Source organism: Pinus tabuliformis, chromosome J (genome assembly GCF_031772625.1).
Source record: "Pinus tabuliformis cultivar Carrire ecotype Pingquan chromosome J, CPIR1, whole genome shotgun sequence".
NCBI lineage: Eukaryota > Viridiplantae > Streptophyta > Pinopsida > Pinales > Pinaceae > Pinus > Pinus tabuliformis.
This window is the reverse complement of record NC_142295.1, coordinates 894265053-894288616: the sequence shown is the minus strand read 5'-3', so window position 1 is coordinate 894288616 and position 23564 is coordinate 894265053. Positions and strand designations below refer to the sequence as shown.

Below are 23564 nucleotides of genomic sequence, written 5' to 3'. Positions count from 1 at the left end.
ATCATGATGCTCCTTTCTACGAAATTTTCTTCTGCTTAACGATATTGTCAGGGTCGTGTATTGGTTTAGCTGGTGCTTTCTGAGGAATTCTTCAAGCATGCCTCACAAACTCAGCCAGGACTATGATGTGGAGTCGCCAATGGTTGGTCTTCCTCAAGTGGAGTCGCCAGATAGATGATTACAACCAGAAATGTGTCGATACTTTGTCTATCATCAAAACTTGGAACTGTGTCATTCTCCCAAGGAAGCTAAGCTTCAATCTCCTCTCCCTAGCAACAACACCAATTAATGTTATCACCCCAACAAAATCTCCTGGATGAATGGAAGGAATGATGCATATTCAAGCCAGATAACCACTTCTACTATGCTTAACTCCAGACATGGGTGAGCGCCCCCAGACTACAAGGCTTTAGACCACCAATCACTCATAGTTAAAGGAATAGGTGAAGATGGAGAATACTAACCACACCAACAGATGCACAAGACCATGTGATGGCCGAATGCAACCAGTAAAAAGGTCTATAAATCTATTTCCTAATGCACAGATAGGATGAAAATTCTCTGGCACTAAAATAACGGAAACATGCATAACACATTCAATGATACATACTAGATTCTAACACAGAGGCGGGATGACAACCCCTTAAATGCCAAATATCAAAAGCACATGAAAAATTCATAACAGACACATCCTAGAATACCGAAGAAGTGGAAAGTGAGCAATTAACAACAAAAGAAGCTTGTATTAGCTGAAAATGAAGACCAGGTGCTGCAAGTATCACAGTAGCTATAGTCTCCAGAAGTTGAACCTTACATCAAAACAATAACCACAAACCTTCATTACATCTGTGTTCTCGATATATATAGAGTTTGTTTACAAAAATTCTCTACTATTCTATGCGTGGAGGGGTCATAATTGACCACCAACCACATTAACTGTCTAAAACAGGCCTCTGCTACGATCTGTTGCTTCAATGAATGAATTTGACATTCTCTGGTACTTTGTTGTACTCCTCGAGCAGGTGGAATGTTGTATAAATAAATTTCCATAACTACTGAAGGCGTTTAACTACTCGAGGATTGTTCTTTCTCTCTCGGCTATGCTGGTTTTGAACGTAGTTGTTGAAGATTTAAAACAAACATTACCGGGACTAGTTATGCTCATGCTTCGTATACACAGAGAATCTAAGGAGCTTGGACTTCTTGGTAGGTAGACGAACTGAATGGAAGAACAAGGCTGACTGTCAATTTTCGCAGATCAGCGACAGAGATCTCCTAGCAAAAGACATCGGGAAGAAGCGGGGCCAGCGAAACATGAGCCGTTGGATCTAACAGATGAACGTCGGAGATCAGTTGTAGAGGGTATTAGGCAGAAAATGTGGATGGACAAACGTGGGCCGTCGGATCACGTTCGGGCAGATCCGATGGCTATTGGGCAGAAGAATAGCGCGTAAGGTAACGCGCGGGGACGAGCAGTTTTGGCGGAAAGTGGTAATTATCCCACCGCCTTTAGAGCTGCGGCAGTACTCGTATAGACCCACGTGATCCCATTCATCAGTTGACACATTACCGATGGACAGGCGGAAAACCGCTTTCCCCACGGGTTAAAGCTTGGGCAAGTTTCAACAACGGGGAAAGCGAATGATGTTGGATCGTGTAGCTGGAATGATTAGACGGTGAGAATAGGTAACCGGTTAATGAGTAGGGAAGACGGCGGAGACGTTAGATCGAGGCGCAACAATCAATGGCTACGGTTAAGGCAGATGGTTATATGGGCGCGAGTTCATAGGTTAAGCACCCAGGGCTTAAGGAAAAGGGCTTATGCCGACTTTTGTAGGAGAATAGGGAAAGCGGGGAATGAAGAGGTTTTAAGAGGAAAAACAGAGATAGCAGGGCTTATGTGAGTCCCTTTTTAAGCACAAACAACACTGCCAGACCCGAATTTGACCTTCAAACGTTGAAGCTTGTAGCAGAGTTAACACTTATATATATATATATATATATATATATATATATATATATATATATATATATATATATATATATATATATATATATAGATATAGATATAGATATAGATATAGATATAGATATAGATATAGATATAGATATAGATATATATATATATATATATATATATATATATATATACAAACTATTTTCAAATGAGGTAGACATACTCATGTTTATAAAATAGTAAATTCAGATACAATAAGAGACCATGGCTTTGTAAAATGGTACATATGAGTTCAATTCATGGTACATCTTGAAAATGAAAGTTGCTTTCATATGAAATGTGTGATAAAACATTTGTCACCCTTTAGAGATGTGATTTTTCTTAGTATAGTTTTACTTTTTTGGTGGTTTCATATAATCCAATTTTTGGGTCCATAGTAACATAATTCTATTTAAGGAATTATGATTGTATTCTAATACAATCTTAATGGATTAGGGATTTATATCATATTGCAACATTGTAAAGAAACATATACAAAACTAAGAGAGGAAACTTGTATCATTCTTGTGTGTATCATTATGATTTAGAATCAAAAGAATAAAGTGGTGTCAATCTAAATATCCACCAACCACATTGTGAGATCTATTTTTACAAGGTGTTAGGTGCTTGTAATGCATGTTGAAAATGTGAGATGTATTATGACAAGGTGGTGGGTGATTATGTTTAAGCCACCACCCACTCTTATATATTTATCTTAAAGAAATTCTTGATTTAGAAGCAAACAAATAAAGTGGCATCAATCTAAAAATCCACCAAACAGTCATAAACGTTGTTGTGTTGTCGACCAAGAATATCAACACTAAATTACTAGACAGGTTTGATGTAAGGAAATGTAGAGAATGACCATGGCATAAGAAGCATGGAGTTACATTAGAACTCTTACTCTATAAGCATAATAATTTTATAGTTAGGCCTTTCCAATTGAGAGGTTATTTGTCCATAATTTTTTTGTCAGCATTCTTATTAAATCATAACATCATTGTTGACACTATCAACATCTTTTATTTTAGTGGTTTGAAGTCATGGTTTATTCTTATAATTTGAAATTACATTATTCTTATTTTACTCTTAAAAATAACTAGGTAAAACTTTTATCTCTATTTATTTACTTAATTATTGTTTTTGTATCCTAGAGGAACCGAGGACCCTCTCTGACATGTAACTACTAGTAAACCTATGGGGGTCTACGACCTATCCTGCTCTCTATAAATTGCATTAGAACTGGGGGGATTTGAACCTTGGATATCTCAGTATTCTAAGGACTCACATTACTTTGATCATCAAATGAGATGCCCCCTAACACTCCTCTATTTTTATTTTTTATTTTATTGGTTTTTGTTAATATTCTCAAGAATGATAATATTTATTTAAAAGTTGAAAAATATATAACAAAAATATGTTACATTAATTTTTAAATCACAAAAGTTACATTCACATTAGATAGTTTAATATAGCTATAAAACATTTAATGAAACTGTTTTAAATATTACTTTGTAATCACCCATTAGAGGAAACCCAAGTGGTTGAGACTAATGGTGTGAATGTTGCCTACCTCAATGATAATCATAGTTAGCTCATCTCACAAAGTTTGTGGGCTATTATATTCAGTAAAAATGGTATAGTGTAGTGGTATGATGCGATCTCTAATGGTGGAGATGATTGTGTGCTGTAGTTACCCATGCCCCTTTATAAGTAAAAAAAAAACATTTTATAACTATGCAATCCATAATTTCAATAATTAATATGTAAAACAAAATCGAATATGTATATAACTTATTATTTAAATTTAAAAATGGAAATGGAGTGGAAGATTTGGGAAAATGATCGTGGACAAAATGAAGGAACAAGGGAATCGATTACAGTCTGCGGGCTAGGGTTTGCAGGAGAAAAACGAGGAGAGGACTACGAAGAATCACTCGAAAGGGGAAACGAGCAGGAAAAGCCGGGGTTGGAGCGGAGGAGATAGCAGAAATCTCGGCATAGGAGTGGAAGTTTCCAAAACAGACTGTGCTGAGGGCAACAATGGAAAATCGGCAAGGGAGGGGAGAGATCCCCTCCTATAAAAATATTGTTGTAGGAGAGGCAAGCGGCAGCATAACTCATATTAATGCTAGGGAGAATAATAAAGAAGCACCAGCGATGGGTAATTTGTGGCAAATGAAGACCGGAGGAAAGTGTTTACCAAGGGCTCAAAAAAAACCTAGGTACGTAATACCCAACAATAAGCTGGAGGAATATAACAGCTACATGAAAGATCATGCATTGATTTGCAAGTTTGTAGGGTATTGGCCAACTAAAAAATAACTACACAGGTGGATTTACCAAAGATGGAGGCCAAAAGGGCACATTGAGTTAAAACTAGGAGCAAAAGGGTTCTTTACAGCCATATATGCAAACCTGGAGGATAAAGAGAGGGTTTTTGAGGAAGGGCCATATTTTATGAATAATGCGGGATTGTTCATGAAGTATTGGGAAGAAAGATATAACCTTGAAAATGAAAAGATGTTGGCAGCCCCGATCTCGGTCAGACTGTTTGGATTGCCAGCGGAATTTTGGGATCCTGTGTTATGAAACCAGCTCACAAAAAGATAGACAAGATAGATCCACGCCTTAGAATTCAGCCTCTTCGAGGGGGAAACCTCCTTTACATTACATAAATGAACAATTCTTGGATGATACAAATGACAAAACCTCCTTTCTATATATAGGAGTCTAAGGAGTCACAATATAATCCAGCCGACCTAACAATAATAATATAAAGCCACAAAAATAACAATAGAGGGATTCTATGGGGCACAGAAATAACAATATGGGGGTAATAGGGGCACAACAATATAAATAAGGGGTATAACTACAATAGTAATGGGGTAATCACTAGTATTATAGGGACCCAACATGCCCCTCTCCTTCAAAAAAGTGTTGTCCTCAACGCTTGAGTAGTTCTGGATACTTCTGCATAAAATTCTCATCCTCCCATGTGGAATCTTCAGCGGATAAGTTCTTCCACTTGATAAGATACTCTGAAATTGATCGATTTCGTAGCTGTCGAGTTCTTGTTTCTGTGACTGCTTCCGGTTCCAATATAATTTTTCCTTCCTCATCAAGTTCTGGCAATATTGTTTGAATTGGGAGCTTGTCACCTATAACCTTCTTTAAACATGAAACATGGAAAACTGGGTGCAATCGAGAAGCTGCAGGAAGCTCCAATTTGTATGCCATAGTACCAATCTTTTGCAACACCTTGTACGGACCATAATACTTTGGTGATAATTTATTATCCTTCTTAGCTTGCTTTAGGGACATTTGCTTATATGGTTGTAGCCGTAGGAATACCCAATCACCTACATCAAAACTTCTTTCACTGCGATGTTGATCTGCCTGTTGTTTCATTCTATTTTGTGCCAACACGAGGTTATCCTTTAAGAGTTGGAGGACTTGTTGTTGATGTTCGATGTGATGTTCCACTGCCTGAACCTTAGAATTTTCTCTTAAATATGATGTGATGGATGGTGGTTGATACCCATAAAGTGCCATAAATGGGGTCATTTTTGTTGTTGTATGGAAGGAAGTGTTATACCACCATTCAGCCAGAGGCAACCATTTGACCCATTGTGTCTGTTTATCAGATACAAAGCAACGAAGATATCCTTCCAAACATTTGTTTACTATCTCAGTTTTCCCATCAGATTGAGGATGATAAGATGAGCTATGAGCTAACTGAGTACCAAGACAAGAAAATAATTCTGTCCAAAAATTTCCAGTGAAAATGGGATCTCTGTCACTTACAATAATCTTTGGGTTTCCATGTAGCTTTTGAATTGTTTCCATAAATGCAGTAGAAACTGTACTGGCTTTAAATGGATGTGATAATGCACAAAAGTGTGCATACTTGGTAAGTCTGTCAACTACCACCATGATGACACTCTTTCCCTCAGACTTGGGTAAACCTGTGATAAAATCCATTGAAACCTCCTCCCAACGTTGGCTTGGAATGGATAAAGGTTGTAATAGACCCGGTGTCTTAATTGTTTCAACTTTATTTTGCTGGCAAACCAAACATTCCGCCACAAACTTTTGAATATCTGATTTAAGGCCATCCCAAAAAAATTCCTTCTTAACCCTGTGGTAAGTTTTTAAAAATCCTGAGTGCCCTCCTAAGGGAGAAGTGTGCAATTCCATAAGAATCTTTTGTTTTAGCTGGGAATTCTTACAGAGGTATAAGCGATCTTTGTACCATAACGAATCATTTTGCCAGCTAAATGTATCAGAAGTACTGGAATCTTGTTGTAGCTTTCGAATAAGTGCCCACACTTCTTCATCATTCTTCCATTCCTCCCTTGCTTCGTTTATCCAATCTGGTTGGATAATAGAAATGGCACACAACAATGCTTCCACATCCTCATCCTTTCTTGAGAGTGCATCTGCCACCACATTTTGCTTCCCTTTTTTGTAGATGATTTCAAAGTCATAACCCAACATCTTTGTGACCCACTTTTGTTGCTCTTCAGAGGATAATCTTTGTTCTAAAAAGTATTTAAGGCTATCATGATCCGTTTTTACCTTGAAGTGTCTTCCCATTAGGTAGGGTCGCCATTTCTTAAGTGCATGGAGTATTGCCAACATTTCCTTCTCATAAATAGCTTTGCTTAAAAACTTTCCCTTGATTGGACGACTTTCAAAAGCAATGGGTCTTTCATCTTGCATTAGAACAACACCAATTCCATTTCCTGAAGCATCACATTCCACAATAAAGGTTTTTGTGAAGTCCGGTGTAGCTAAGACCGGTGCTTGGCACATTGCCTCTTTAAGATGTTCAAAGGCCTTTGTTGCTTCCGGAGTCCATGAAAATGAATCTTTCTTCAATAATGTTGTTAGAGGTGCTGCTATTCTCCCATAATTCTTAACAAACTTGCGATAATACCCTGTCAACCCAAGAAATCCTCGCAGATGCTTTATGGATGTGGGGATTTTCCATTCCTTAATGGCTTTAATTTTGCTAGGGTCTACCTTAACTCCTTCATGAGATACAATATGACCAAAATATTCCACCTCCTGGACTCCAAAGAAACATTTGGATCTTTTTGCATATAATTGTTTCTCCTCCAATAGTTGTAGCACCTTGTCAACATGTTCAACATGATCCTTCCAAGACTTGCTGTAGATTAGTATATCATCAAAAAATACTAACACAAATTTTCTAAGGAATGGTTTGAAAATTGAATTCATCAAACCTTGAAATGTTGAAGGTGCATTGGTAAGGCCAAAAGGCATGACCAAAAATTCATAATGACCCTCATGAGTTCTAAATGCCGTTTTTGGAATGTCTTCAATCTTCATTCTGATTTGATGATATCCCGAACGAAGATCCAACTTGGTGAAGTAAATTGATCCATGCAATTCATCCAGTAATTCATCAATAACAGGAATGGGGAACTTATCTTTAATAGTGAGCTTGTTGAGCTCCCTATAATCTGGACACATGCGCCATGATCCATCCTTCTTGTGCACCAATACTACTGGAGCTGAGAAAGAACTTTGACTCGGTTGAATTATACCAGCCTCTAGCATTTCTGCAACCATACGTTCAATTTCACTTTTTTGGACATAGGGATATCTGTACGGCCTGATGTTTGGAGGAACACTTCCTGGAATCAGATGAATAGCATGATCATGATCACGCATAGGTGGGAGACCCTTGGGAGTCTCAAATACCTTGGAATGATTGTCCAAAACTTTTTGGAGATCTGGAGAAATAGATGATTCCAATGTGGAAACATCTAGCAACATAATTGTGCAATTACACCTCTTTGCTCCTTTTTTAGAAGCTTTGTCATACCATGAGAGCTGATTATCTTTCCTGGTTTCCCTGCAATACCCCTTAATTCAACTTCCTTTCCTTCCGAAGAAAATTTGATGAAAAGTTCTTGAAAATTAAAAGCTATTGTACCCAAGGATTGTAGCCATTGGACTCCTAGTACAACATCCGCACCTCCCATTGGAATGGAAAGCATTGGGCTAGTCAATACATATTCTCCCATGGATAGCTTGATATTATGGCACTTTCCAGAGCAATTTATTGTTCCTCCATTTGCAATCATCACTTGACACTCTGGTGCTGGATATAGGAAGCAATTCAATTCTTTTGCTACCCTACAATGAATAAAATTGTGGGTGCTTCCTGAATCAATCAACACTATTACCTTTTTCTTCTTGATTTGTCCTTCTATCTTGATGGTTTGAGGAGTGGTAATTCCCGCCAATGCATTACAAGATATGGTCGGATTTATTTGTTCTTCATCTAGGCTTTGTTCCTGGAGTATATATTCTTCTTTTGACCTTTCTTGCTCCTTTTCTTCTTCCTCTTCACAATCTATGTAGAATAATTTCTTCTCAGCACACTTATGACCTTTAGTGTATTTGCTATCACAACTGTAACAAAGCCCTTTTGCTCTTTTTTCTTCCAATTGTTGTGGTGTCAACCTTATAGGTTGTGGAAGACTAGGGGCAACAACACTTCCGTCTTTATAGTTGTGAGTGGTATGCTTCCTTGTTGCCATAATTTTGCTTTCCATTTTTCTTGCTAACCTGAATGCCTTCTCTAATGAATCAGGTTCCCAAAGGCGAACATCATGTTGGATATTATCCTTTAAAGACCCTATGAACACATCAATCCTATGCTCCTCTGGAATATCTTTTACCCTTATTTTCAATTTTTGGAACTCCTCAATGTGCTCCATTACTGAACCCTTTTGTTTGAGACTTATCAATTGGCTAAAAAAAGTGTTGCTTTTTGTATCTTCATAATGTGCTATCAATTCTTCCGTAAAAATTTCCCAAGTGATAAATTGTTTACGAGAGCAAAGCCATTGATACCATACAAACTGATTTGGTTCCAAATATACAGTTGCCATACGTACCTTTTGTGCATTTTGCACATTATTGAGATCGAAGAATTGCTCCATCTGTAATATCCATGTGGCGGGATCCTTGCCATCAAACTTCCTCATATCGATTTTTGGAATATGGTGATTCTTCAATCCAACATTAGCGTCTATGGTATCATGATTAACATTTCTTTTGTTCTCATCATGAGTTTCCTTTACTACCTTTTCACCATTAGTGACCCTTTCTTGTAGCAACTTCTTCAATTCTTCCATATCTGTCTTCAAATCTGCCATGTCTCTCTTCAAATCTATCTTCGAATCATCCATCTTAGCTTCCATGCCCTTTATCTTAGATTCCACGCCACTTATTTTAGCTTCTGTTAGCTTTTGTGAGCGTGACATTTGTTGCACTTGTTCTTGTAATTTTGAAATATCATGTAGCATTTCTTATTCTTCTTCATGAGTCATGCTAGAGATTTCAAGTTCCTTACTAGGTGTTTGCATTTTCTTTCCTCGGGGCTTCAGTTACTGATAATAATGCTTTACTATGCCCTTTGAATTCCGTTAAACCAAGCTTACACAAAAATTAAAAAAAAAACTACACACCTTTTTTCACTTTATAGAAGCCTGATATTGAATCTGATGTATCTCTGTAATTTCGGATCATCTAGTTCTGAAATTTCTTCCTATAGTAGCCTTCTGCGTGCTCTTTCCAATGCCACAAGTCTAAGCCAAATTAGATTCTCCAAGGAAGAGTTATGTGAAATCTCCCACAGTGACTTGATTTTAGACTGGTTCAGTAGAGCGAACTTGTATGACGTGCCACGAGTCACTGTTTCGACCTTTGAATCTGAAACACACACACAAGAAACTACAGTCCGTCCTCTTTCTGTACCTTTTTATGAAATTTCAATCCGATCCTCAGAGAGAGAGTTATGACGATTTTCCCCAGGTCACCTGTTTTGAATGTAATTCAGGAGTCTGCAAAAAGGCCAACTTCCTTAGATCATATTTCCGAAAATATCGCGAAAAATTCTCTGAAATTCGGACCCAAGGTTCAGCGCCAATTCTTCTGAAATGGGTTTTTTTGAGACTTTTGAAACGTCATAGAAAAAAAGTTATAGCGAAAATGCCACGATGACCTGTTTGGAGCAGCGAAACCCTAGAATCCAAAGCTCTGATACCAAATGTTATGAAACCAACTCACAAAAAGATAGAAAAGAGAGATCCACGCCTTAGAATTCAGCCTCTTCGAGGGGGCAACCTCCTTTACATTACATAAATGAACAATTCTTGGATGATACAAATGACAAAACCTCCTTTCTATATATAGGAGTCTAAGGAGTCACAATATAATCCAGCCGACCTAACAATAATAATATAAAGCCACAAAAATAACAATAAAGGGATTCTATGGGGCACAGAAATAACAATATGGGGGTAATAGGGGCACAACAATATAAATAAGGGGTATAACTACAATAGTAATGGGGTAATCACTAGTATTATAGGGACCCAACATCCTGAGATTATGGAGGGGATAGGAAACACGATTGGTGCTTTTGTCAAGGTAGCGGAAGCAACGAAAAGAGGTAAGTATACTTCATATGCAAGATTATGTGTATACATGAATATAGCCAAACCTCTGCCAGAATATATAGAGCTAGAATATCACGATGAAATATGGCAACATCCAATAGACTATGAGCATATCCCTTTTAGATGCAGAAGATACCATGAGTATGGACACCTATACAGGCAATGCCCGTTAAATAAGGAGGAAGAATACACAAGGAAAAAAGAAGAACAGCAAAGGGAAGCACAGAAAACTGAGGAGACAGACAAGGGTTTCCAACAGGTTACCAGAAAGAAGAAATCCGGAAAAGAAGGATTAAAATCACAGACACAAGCGAAACCTCTGAACATCGAAAGTCAGAATAAATTCAAAATCCTCCAGGAAAATAATGAAGAGTGTGAGGACAAATTGGAAGAGGAAGAAGGTCTAGAGAATGAACCCATGGAAATAGTCAAGGAAACAAAAGAGACAGACACAGAAGTAAGAGAAATGAATGAAGAAGAAGCTGTTGAAAAGATAGAAATACTGACTAACCAAGCCCAAATGGAGACGGAAAGCCAGAAGGAAAATGAGGTAGAGGAAGAAAGAATTATGAGACAACTAATCTAGGAATGGAAAAACTTGGACGAAAGATTCATATCAGATAGTCAGAAACAATTATATAAAGAGGCATTTCAAAAATACAAAGATCAAAAAAGGGGAGAATATGGATAAACAGGATACCACATTAGGAGAACAGGAAAGAAGTCAGATGGGAATTGGCGGTACTAGCAAAAGCAGCAGGAAAAGAGGGAGGAAAACGATGAATGAAACTATCCAAACAATTGGCGAAATATTGATAAATTTAGGTAAAGTGATACCTCTGTCAGAGGTATTTTTCCATTCCTCCAAAAGTTTAAAATGATTATTATCAGTTGGAATATTAGGGGTCTGAATAGTAAGGGAAAGCAGAGATATATGAAAGAGAAACTTAAAAAAGACAGACCAAACATCATGATCCTTCAAGAGACAAAGATTACCATGCAACAGATGGAAGGAATAATCAAAAACAAAAAATTACAATACGAAGTCATGGGACAAGATGCAATCGGATCAGCGGGGGGCATTGCAATCTTGTGGAACCCAAACGAAATAATTTTTGAAAACTAGACCAGCATGACCAGAATTCTTACAGGCATAGGAAGAATAGCGGGGACGAAGGAAAGGGTTATTATCTTAGGGGTTTATGGTCCTCACACTCCGGGAGAAAGAGAAAATTTCATTAAAAATATGCAAGCAACTCAAAGATTATATCCGGAGACAACATGGATTGTAGGAGGAGATTTCAATTTAATCCGGTCACTAGAGGAGAAAAAGGGAGGAATAAGAAAATCAGACCAGTATATGGAAATGTTCAATGACATGATATATGGTCTGAGGTTGGTAGATATACCAACCATCAATGGAGTTTATACGTGGAATAATAGGAGAGGGGGAAGGAATCAAATAGCATCCAGACTAGATCGTTTCTTAGTATCACAAACAATTATGAACAAAGATGTATTCATAGAAGCAAAGATCATGCCATCCCTTGGCTCAGATCATTGGCCAATTAGACTAGAAGTGGATATTAAAAATAACCTCGGTAAGAAGCCCTTCAGATTTGAAGCCTTTTGGCTTAGAGACCTAGAATTTATCAAAAAAATGGAAGAATGGTGGATGCAAAGCACAGTACAGGGAAAAGGAAAAATGCATACCTTCCAACTGAAACTCAAAGAGTTAAAAGGGAGGATAAAGAAATGGAAAAAGGAAGAATTAGGAAACATCATGGAGGAAAAACAGAAGTTGGAAGAAGAAATGGAAACATTGCAACAAAGGATAATAACTGAAGGAAGAACAGAGGAAAGTAGTAAAGAAGAAGGGATAATTCTAGGAAAACTGGAGGAGAGGAGAAAGCAGGAAGAAGTTTCATGGAGACAGAAATCTAGAATAAAATGGCTGAGGGAGGGGGAAAGGAACACTAAATTTTTTCACCAAGCAATGATACAACACAGGCAAAGAAACAGGATACTATCTATCAAGAACGAGAGTGGAGAGAGGATTGTTGAACAGGAAGGAATTGAAAAATTTCTGATGGAATACCACAAAGAAATCCTAATTGAATCCCATGTGGATAGGTCTGAAGCTATAAAGGAAGTTTGCAAGGCCATCCCCCGGATAGTAACCGAAGACCAGAATAAAGCCCTAATGAGAGCATCTAGTTTTGAAGAGGTGGAGGAAGTGGTGATGAACATGAAGAAGGGTACAGCGCCAGGACCGGATGGCTTTACGGTTGACTTCTATCAAGCGAGTTGGCACTTTTTGGGAAGAGAGATTCTGGACCTGATAGAAGAATCCCGAATGAATCAAAAGGTATGGCCAACCATCAACTCTACTTTTTTCACTTTGATTCCAAAGAATGATAACTCAGAGGATGCTAAAGGATTTAGACCCATTGCCCTATGTAATGTTATTTACAAAATAATTACAATGATGATTGCCAAAAGACTGAAACCCTTGCTAGATTGTTTAATATCCCCTGAACAAACTGGATTTGTAGAGGGCAGACAAATTCTAGATGGATTAGTGGTTACTCAAGAAGTAATTCATTCGTTAAAGTTGAAGAAGCAGAAAGGAATGATGATTAAACTAGACTTATCGAAAGCTTATGATAGAATCAACTGGCAATACTTGGAAGAAATCTTGGAAAGTTTTGTTTTTGGTACTAGTTGGATAAAGTGGGTTCACAGTCTCATAACAACTCCAAATTTTTCAATATTAGTTAATGGAACCCCCTCGAAAACCTTCAATGCATCTAGAGGAATAAGACAAGGTGATCCTATATCTCCTTTCTTATTTATATTAGCAGTAAAGGGCCTGGGTAGATATCTTAAAAAAGAAAGAGCAGCAAATAAAATCAAAGGGCTAATACTATGGGGTAATGAATTTCCTATAACCCATCAGCAATTCGTAGATGATATCATGTTATTTGGGGAACCAACCTTAAAAGAAATGAGAAATCTGAAGAAGGTTCTGGATTTATTTGCGGAAGCATCTGGGTTGGAAATCAATAAGGAAAAGTCCTGCACATTTATATTTAATACCATTGAGTCAATCAAAATCCATTTGACCAGGATGCTGGGATTTAAACAAGGAGAACTCCCAACTAAATACTTGGGAAACTTACTGGATTTCAATTCCAAAAGACAGAAAAATTGGCAAGGAGTTTTAGAAAAATTAAAAAATAGAATGGCCAACTGGGCTTTCAGAACTTTAAACATTGCTGGAAGGGTTGTACTAGTGAAATCAGTGTTGCAAGCAATCCCAATATATCCATTATCGATTATGGCTGTACCACAAGGAGTCTGCGCCAAGATCAGAGAAATTCTGAGGAAATTCATTTGGGGAGGATCGACTCAGCAGAAGAAGTGGGCCTTAGTATCATGGAAGCACCTGACGAAACGAAAGGAGGAAGGAGGCTTGGGTCTGCGCGATCCTAAAAAACTCAACAAGGTGCTTGGAGAAAAACTTTGGTGGCGATGGCTAAGAGGGGGCAATGACCTGTGGAAAGCAATACGGAGACACAAGTACAATATGCCAAACACTACGGAGGGTATTTACCGGTTGAAGGAAACTCCAAAAGGCTCGGCAATCTGGGATCTAGCTCGACAAAACCGAGATATAGTAGAAAGGAATGCCTTCTGGGAAATACGAGGAGGAGGAGAAGCCAAATTCTGGGATGATAAATGGCAACAAAGAGGAAAAATGAGTAGAATTCAAAAAATCCAAAACATACAGGAAAAAATAGGGGATAACCGAAAATATGTCAAAGATTACTGGAAAGAAGATGAACTGGATGGAATTTGGCGGAAATGGATAATACCAGAGGAATGGGATATTGAGATAGACCAAGAACAACAGGAAGCATTGATGGAAGAGGTGGATTCTAGGAAAATAAAAGCTAGAACGGGAAGGGATATTCTCAGATGGGGAATTCAATGAAAGGATCCTTCACTGTTAACGAGGCATACTATTTGGCAGACCAACAGGCGACTGACAATGAAAACCAACACTGGAAGATCATCTGGGGCAGTAATTGGTGGCCGAAAATTACCTTATTTGCATGGCTAGTAGATAAGGGCAAGATCCTGACTTGGGACAAAATCCAAAAGAAAGGGTTCAGTGGGCCTTCAAAATGTTACCTGTGTAATATCGAAGCTGAAACACAAGATCACCTTTTAATCAAATGTGCATATACCAGGAAGCTATGGATCGAAACAAGAAAACTATTCCAGAAACCTGAGAGCCCCCCTAGAGACATAAATGAAGTGATTTTTCAATGGCAGAAGGAAAAATTCCAATGTAAAGTAGTTCGAAAAGCCTGGGGTCTCATTACGGGTTTCGTGATCTGGATGGCTTGGAATGAAAGGAATCACAGAGTATTCCAAGACAAATCTAAAGATTCAGAAATAATATGGAAAAGAGTAGTGAACTTAACTAGAGAAACAATTCTGGTGGAAAAATGGGATGCGGATGATTGGAAAGCGGATCAGAATGAGGAGCGAATTGTAAAGAAACTAAATTTGAATTATGAAATGGTGCATACCAAAAAAATCAACAGAAATAGCACGAGAGCTCAAAGCTCTGAAAAATTTACATATCCCAGTGATAATTTTATGAAGTTGAACTTTGACGGGGCTTCGAAGGGGAACCCAGGCAATGCCGGATTCGGAGGTATCTTCCGTGATAGTTAGAAAATCACTAGATGGATTTATGCAGAGTGGGGAGGGGAGATGAAAAACAATGAGGCCGAATTATGGGCGATCCACCAAGGCTTGAGAATCGCGATTAGAAATGGCTATAGAAATATGGAAATAGAAGGAGACTCTCAGATAGCAATAGAAATTCTGAAGAAACTTAACAATGGGAAGAATTGGGAGCAGATCACCAATAGTTGGAGAACTGCAGGGATTGTTCAAGAAATGGCTGACTTACTAAAAGGGAATGATTATAAAATCTTTAACCATGTGAAAAGGAATGGAAACCGAGCGGCAGATTTCCTCGCGAATTGGGGTTGTAAGGATCGAAATAGCAAAATAGACAATCAATGGAGAATGTTGCGTCCCAACAGAGAATGGGAAGACCTAGCCGGTATCATTAATTATGACCATGAGCAAGCAACAAATGAGAATCGTAACATCCGTGCAACGGACAAGTGAGATGGATCGGCAATCCCAGAAATTAAATGATTGTCAGTCAAGGCAGGGGAGTGGCATAATGGGTGAGCAAGGTACATTTCAACAGAAGTGTACGACAACAGGTGAGAAACAACCACCCCACAACAAGATAATTAACTCAAGCGATCGGAGAGGGGGAAAGAACAGTATGTCAGAGTCCACAAATGGAAATGAGGATAGAAAGATAATTGATAGGAAAGGCAGCAGGTAAAATAATAGGTGGCAGCAGAAGGCTAAGTTGGTAGGTAGGCAGATCAAAGCAAGGAGGATTATAAACGGGCAGCAACGAAAGGAACGACGACGAGGAAACTTGTTTGGAAATCAGAGCGTGAAAGGAAGAAAGGTGGTGGAGATTCGCCCCAGAGAGAAATTGTGCCGAAACCTTACTAAGGATACTATGGAAACCAGGAAGAGAGCAAGGGCTGTAGAGGAATTGGAAGCCACGGAACGCAAAGACAGGGACAGAAAGGGCAAGGCGTTAGCGAAGGAGGAAACAATGGAAGAGATATACGAAATTTATGACGATTCTGAGGAAGAGGAAGACCTGCAAGAACAAGGCAGGCGAAGCAAGGAACGAGGTGGAACCGTAGGAGGCTGGGATACCCAGCAAACCAGTGAAGAGCAGCAAGGACAGCGGGAGGAAAAGGTAAGGCAACGCGGCAGACAGAGGGGAGACAGAGGCGCGGGTAGCAGGCTGGATTCGGGTAGCAGGAGAGGCAGAGGACCGCACAGAAACAGAGGAGAAAGGGGAGGAAGACAGGGGCAGAGAGGGAGGCCTGTTAAAAGAACAAGTAGATCGTTAGATAAGAAAATCCAACAAGCAGAAAGGGCTTACAGTCAGAACACTAACCCAAGAATCAGGAGGATTATCCAGAACATGGAAGAAGATTCGCTTCAGGCTCAGTCTGACTCAGAGATGGAAGATTGGGAATTTTTACTCCATGACCCTGGCAATACTAGAGGCAGAATATCCCTATTTAAGCAGTCCCTGCATATCTACTGGGTGATGAAGAGATTATTGGCTAAAGCCTTGGAACAAGCTGCAACAGAGATGGCAGAATTGGCGCAAGGAGTCCCCAACCTAAGGAGGGAGCTGAGGATTATTCAGATTACATTGGAGATGCAAGAAAAGAAGCTTGAGGAAATTCAGCAAATGATAAGGGAAGGAAAACAGGGTGCCTACAGGGAGACAAACCAACGACCAACGGCAGAAGCTGTTTGAGTATAGATATGTATTATTTTTGATGAAGTTGCATAGCATAGATAATTATAGTTTGCTTAAAGTATTAGATGAGGAAAATCGATATACGCATACAAGTAGAAATAGAAATATGCAAGACTGTTTAGTTTATTTAGCATGGATAATCAGAATCTGGAACTTTTATTTTTGGTCGGCTATTAAGATCTTTAGGTGGCTGAAAAACTCGGTTTCCCCAAGAGGGCGAGTTGAAGTCAACCAAATATGTATTGTTTTGTTTTGATTTAAAGTAATAGAAAAAGAAGAGCAACACCGCAGCTTACAAAAAAAAAAATGGAAATGGAGTGAAAAATCAATCTCTGGATCGAACCCCGCAGAGGGCTTCCTTCGCACCTGCAGCCCAGGTGCTGGCCATTGTCGCAGAGGTTAAGAAGGCATTGAACCCTCAGGCCGAGGCTACTGTCAATCTCACGCAGGAAGACATCGACAGGAAAAATAGTAATTGGGTCAGGTCAAAATTATATTTGGTTGGATCCGCACCCCCGCATGGAGGCGCTGCTACTGACCTAGCAGCACCAAGCTAGCTTTTCTAACTTTGAGAGCTTTAGACATGAATCCTGGTGGGGGCTCTGTGGCTACCCCCCCATTACCTCCAGAACTAGAAGCGTTCAGATCCCTAATTGCAGCATCTGGGAAACAGACGACTAGCTCTCAGTCCAAATTTGTCAAAAAACTAGGAAGTATTCCCACGGTGACATTACCGGTGGAAGAAACATGTAGAATAGGACTGAATCTCGCCAAAAGAGGCCTCATCGGTCAGTTCACAGGGTTATGGCCATCCCCGAAAGTTGTTGAGGAATGGGTAAGGCAAAACTAGACACCCCTGGTCAGAGAAGGTATAAAAAGTCATTTCGTTGGCAAGGGTTTCTTTGTGTTTGTGTTCGAAAATGCGGAGGAAAGAAGCTTGATATTTAGAAACGGACCATACTTCATGGGTCCTCAAGGGCTCTATCTGAACAAATGGTCTCTTGACTTCGATCCAGCTCAGGATGTGCCCACGGGGGTACCTGTGTGGGTATGCCTTCCACATCTCCCCCTCCACTGCTAGAGCCAGAACTCACTGCAATCCATAGGTAACACCCTTGGAAGGTACATAGACTAGGCGCCGAGGAAGGATCAATATTCATGTGCCCGCATTTGCATTGAGGTCTATCTTGAAGTTGGATTACCAGAAGCCATAAAACTCTCAGTAGCGGACTGAACCCATATCCAAGAGCTTGATTATAAGTAGTTGCCTTTTAAGTTCCGGCACTGCCATGAATATGGGCACTTTGCAAGATATTGCAGGAAACAAAACGAGGAAACTGCAGAGAAAGAAAAAGGAGAGCAATGGAAACAGGTAAAGAAACCAGGAAATAACAGGCGGAACAACAACAACAAAGGCAAGGAGACAGGAAACAAAGGAAGGCAAGAAAATGGAAGCACACAAAATGCTGGAAGCAAGGAAACCATCAACATAGAGGAGGAAAAAAACCCTTTTGAATCTCTCATTCCATCCTCAGATCCTCCAGAGGCAGAAAGGGAAGAACCTCCCCAGCAGACCAACACTGAGCCATCAGATCCAGGTAACACCTCAAATCCGAACCCATGCAATATTTCATCCCCCTCATATGTTGATATAATCAAACAAAAGAAGAAGAATGTTGAAAATGAGGGCTCATCGGATGAAGAAACCCTAGAAAGGACATCAATGCAAGCGGGAAGGAAATCAAAGAGAGAAGCTAGGGAGGAAGAATCAGAAAGACAAAAAACCCTGGGAAGTCAAGCCACCATAGAAATGTCTCTCGGAAGGAACACCAGACCAAGGGTCCCTAAGGGAGGTGGACCTACCCCAACAAGTCATAAATGATGCAGCTGGTCTCTTGGAACTACAGGGGTCTGGGGAATCCCAATAAGGCAAATGCTATTAGAGATTTATTGAAGATGGAAACCACAGACATACTTATGCTCCAAGAGACAAAAATAGAAGGGGAAACCCTTCTTAACACAAGCAATACAAGATGGAAATTTGATTCAGGAAAGGTAGTCAGCGCAAGAGGTTCAACGGGAGGAATAGGCACATTCTGGTCCAAAAACTTCTTCTCTTTAGAGAGCTCCCATGTGACCCAGCACTGGATATATACAGAACTGCGCCACATAGCAAGTAATTTCAAGCTAGCCCTGTTTAATATGTATGTACCCGTGCATTATGATGAGAAGAAAGATTGCTGGAAAACTCTCTTGGACTACTTGGAATTGCATAACCCTTTGAATATAGTCATAGGGGGAGATCTGAATATAATCTTAGACCCCAAAGAAAAGAGAGGAGGGACCAATCTGAGAGATCCCTTCCTCACCACAGTGGAAAATCTCATCCAACAATGGGACTTAGTAGATTTCAAACCTGTAAAAGGAGAATACACCTGGACTAATAATAGAACAGGGGAACAACACATCTCAGCAAGGCTGGACAGATTTCTCACCAGCAGTTCTATTATGCTGAATAAAAGAATTGTTTTCTCTAAGATTCTTCCGAAATTAACCTCAGATCATAAACCAATCTTACTATGTCTAAAGGAAGAAGAAGACCTCGGCCCTCTCCCATTCCATTTCAGCCCTCTTTGGACAGAAAGGGAAGGGTTCCACGAAACGGTCCAAACAGCATGGAGAACAGAAGTATCAGGCTCCCCAAGTTACGTTTGGGAACAAAAAATGAAAAACACAAAGAAGGCTTTAAAAGAATGGATAAAGAAAGTCACAGTCACTCCCACTAGTCAGAGAAAAGATGCAGTCAATCAGCTGGAAGATCTCCAAGTGGAAATGGAAGAGAAAGATATCTCAGCTATGGATCTAGATAATGAAAAAATTGCACAGAGGAAAACATACAATTCTTTTAGAATCGAGGAAGAATATTGGCGCATCAAGTCACGCAGCTTGTGGCTCAAAGCTGGGGACAGAAATACTAAGTATTTCCACAGACAATACAGGGCTCGTCTGTCGAGAAATCACATTGTAGAAATCATCACAACTAGGGGCCAGGTATGCAGAGGATTTGATCAAATCAAGGAGGCCGCTGTGAACCACTTTCAAAACCTACTCAGCGCAGAAAAGGACGGGAGTGAGGAGGATGTTGAAGAATTCCTCACAAACATTCCACAGCTTGTCAGCGCAGAGGACAATAACATTCTTTTGAGCCCCGCCACAGAGGAGGAGATTGCTAATATTGTCTGGTCCATGGAGCCAGATAAAGCACCTGGGCCAGATGGGTTTTCAATCCACTTCTACAGAAAATGCTGGGATCTAATTAAAACTGATCTCATCAGAATGGTTCACGGTTTCATGAGGAAGGCAAAGATTGGAGGAGGCATAAATTCTACCTTCCTTGCACTAATTCCAAAGGAAGCAAGCCCAAGCTCTTTTGACAGATACAGGCCAATCTCCCTGTGTAATTCGTCCTACAAGATTGTGGCCAAACTGTTGGCAAATAGAATCAAACCTCTTCTACAAAAATTAATTTCTCCTGCCCAAGGGGGGTTTGTGAAAGGAAGGCACATTCTGGACAATGTCATTCAAGTCCAGGAAGCTCTACACTCCAGCCACTCACGCAAAGAACAAGGTATGCTCATAAAACTTGATATGTGCAATGCATTTGATAGAGTAAATCGTTCCTATTTGTACAGGGTACTTTCATCATTTGGCTTCAGTCAGGACTTCATCAATCTTATCAAGGCATGCCTGGAGAAGATTTGGATCGCGCCCATGATAAATGGTAGACCTACTAACTTCTTCATGGCCACCAGGGGTTTGAGACAGGGCTGCCCCCTCTCACCATTTCTCTACATTCTGATGGCAGATTCCCTGAGCAGAAAACTGACTCTGGAAAAACAAAAGGGGTGTCTACCAGGGATCAGAATTGTGAAAGGCATAGACCCGGTGAATCATGCCCTTTTCGCCGACGATTCACTATTGCTTGGAGGGGCCTCTCCAAGAATAGCTAAATCTTTCAAAAGCATACTTCAGAAATATTGCAGCATATCAGGAGCACTGGTAAGTGAGAGGAAAAGTGTTGTATATGGGTGGAACACTGAGCAGCACAAGATTGAGACAATTGCAAACGAGTTGGGGTACACAAGACATGCAGATTGGGAAAAAATAAAATATTTGGGCCTCCCAATAACACTGGGATCCAACAGAAACCAACTATGGGAGGAAGTTATCTCGAAATTCAAAAGGAAGATCACTGCGTGGGGAGGCTTTTGGCTAACCACAGGGGGCAAATTGACGCTCATCAAATCAGTCCTCTCTGCTCTGCCCACGTTCCAAGCGTCTCTCATGCTGGCTCCAAAACTAATTTCAGACCAAATTTCCAGACTTATGCGCAATTTCTTATGGAATGGTGGAAGAGGAAACACAAATAGATTTCATTTAGTAAGCTGGGATTTGGTGAAACGGCCGCTGGCAGAAGGCGGACTTCAAATCCACGACCCAGTCCATGCAAATTTAGCTTTGGGATGTAAGTTGTTATGGCAGCTCCACGCAGAGCCGTCTCATCCAGTGAGTCAGATCTTCAAACTGAAATACCTGAACAATCAGCCATTAAAAACACACAATATTGAGAAATCCCCAAAAGGAACGCAGGTCTGGAAGCTGTGTAACAGAAGCATCGAATTTTTCAGATCCCACTTGTACCGAATCCCTGGTAATGGTAAAAACACAAAACTTTGGAGAGACAGCGTTATGGGACATCGCCCTCTAGCAGAAAATCACGAGATTGCAGAAATAAGAGTCTGGCTACAGTTGAAAGGTATAAGGAAACTAGAGGATATCTCCAGTTGGGACAGAAAAGGGAACTGGCAATGTTGGACTTTTCCCAGAATTCCAGAACATCTAAACACTCAGCTAGACGCTCTTCAAGCCGCAATCTCTGATTTTGGCCTAGTTCACAAAGAAGACGAAGATGTTTGGGGCTGGGGTAAGACCAGGGAATGCAAAGCTAGTCAAGGATATTATCAGATGCAGAGCAAAAATAATTCACCACACCCGGAATCCGTGTGGAAGCAGATTTGGGACAACTTCAACATCCCCAAAATCAACTTCTTTTTCTGGACACTGTTCCACAATAAAATTTTGACAGGAGATAATCTGTGTAAAAGGAACATAGCAGGACCACATAGATGCGTCCTCTGCAAAAGAGATTCAGAAACAGAAAATCATTTGTTTTTAACCTGCGAATTTGCAAAAGCGGTCAGATCATTCTTTCTCACCGAGCTGAGTGTGCCTTCTCTAAATCAAAACTCGATTGACACCATGTTCTCCTCCTGGAATGACAGTTATCCCTACAGCATAGTTAGCAAATCACTTTGGCAAAGGTGTGGATAGTTGTACCAAAGTATGTTTGCTGGAAACTTTGGTTAGCTCGGAGTGAAACAATATTTAACAACACTGAATTGCCCGCAACAAAAGTGGCGAAACAGGCAAAGAACCTCCTCTTAGAAACATTGAACGATTCCTCTATCAAAGATGACAACTCCCTGCAAACCGAAGAGAGGGAGTGGTTGGATGCCTATACAGGAAAGGCTAACCTACTAGCACCCAACCGAATATTGCATAAAGGAGATTGGCAGATTCGAGAATCAGAGGACAGCTTTCAGCAATGGTGGAAATCACAGGCCAAGTGCACCATTTTTTTCGATGGAGCCTCAAAAGGCAATCCAGGGAGGTCCGGAGCAGGAGGAGCGATCTTCTTCCAAGATGGGAAAAAAGACGACTTCAGCTGGGGCCTTGGAACGAAAACCAACAATCAAGCTGAAATTCTCAGCCTCTTGAAAGCCTGCCAAATGGCCAGAAAAGGAAATCCAGAAGAAATTCTAATCTTTGGCGATTCTGAATTGCTGATCAAAACGATGGTAGATAAGAAAAGACTCAAGGACCCAGTGCTAAACAAACAACTTTCAAGAGTGACCAGAACTCTGAAAGAATTTCAATCAGTGCAATTCTTCCACATTCTCAGAGGATTAAACAAGGAAGCAGACAAATTGGCAAATATTGGATGCACTTTACAGGAAGGAATGATCAGCATAAATACAGAAACAGCGATCATGAACATTGTCCCTTAAGCGGAAAGAAAGTCAATGTAAACTCTGAATGCTATAATGGTTGATTAGGGTCTGCTCAAATTGCTTTCTATTAATAAAACATAACCGTTTCAGTTAAAAAAAAAAAAAAAATGGAAATTCATATAGATTTCAATTAAGTTTAAACGTACACATATTCTATTCATTAATAATCATAATCAATTTAAATCTCAAACATCATAAGTATCTCTATATATTGATTAACGTAAAGAAAAAAATAAAAAATATTCAAATAAGAATAATTTTTCAAAAGCTTTATAGTGGAATTGTGCATTATTCAATTTTAAAAAAACTATGTGATGAAAGAGTGTCATCTTAAAGAAAGTTGAAAATAGAAAACCCCTTCTTTAAATAATCCAAATTATACTCAAATTAATCTCAAATTAGTCTAAGTTTCAAAATACTTGTCACACTCCAAACCTTCAATAACTTTTACCTCAACAAAATTAAAATAAAGTTGA

The 23564-nt window shown here is 39.6% G+C and overlaps 2 protein-coding genes across 2 annotated transcripts; both read left to right on the top strand.

Moving 5' to 3' along the window:
- The first annotated feature begins 15288 nt into the window (after positions 1 to 15288).
- Positions 15289 to 15714, top strand: LOC149229556 (uncharacterized). Its single transcript, XM_089381065.1, has one exon. The coding sequence runs from the start codon at positions 15289 to 15291 to the stop codon at positions 15712 to 15714; it is 426 nt and encodes a 141-aa protein (XP_089237191.1).
- Positions 15715 to 17540: 1826 nt separating this feature from the next.
- LOC149229555 (uncharacterized) lies at positions 17541 to 23085 on the top strand. The gene is made up of 6 exons (XM_089381064.1): positions 17541 to 17792; positions 17886 to 18001; positions 18278 to 18555; positions 19008 to 20445; positions 20650 to 22241; positions 22385 to 23085. The coding sequence occupies exons 1-6, from the start codon at positions 17541 to 17543 to the stop codon at positions 23083 to 23085; spliced, it is 4377 nt and encodes a 1458-aa protein (XP_089237190.1).
- The last annotated feature ends 479 nt before the right edge of the window (positions 23086 to 23564 follow it).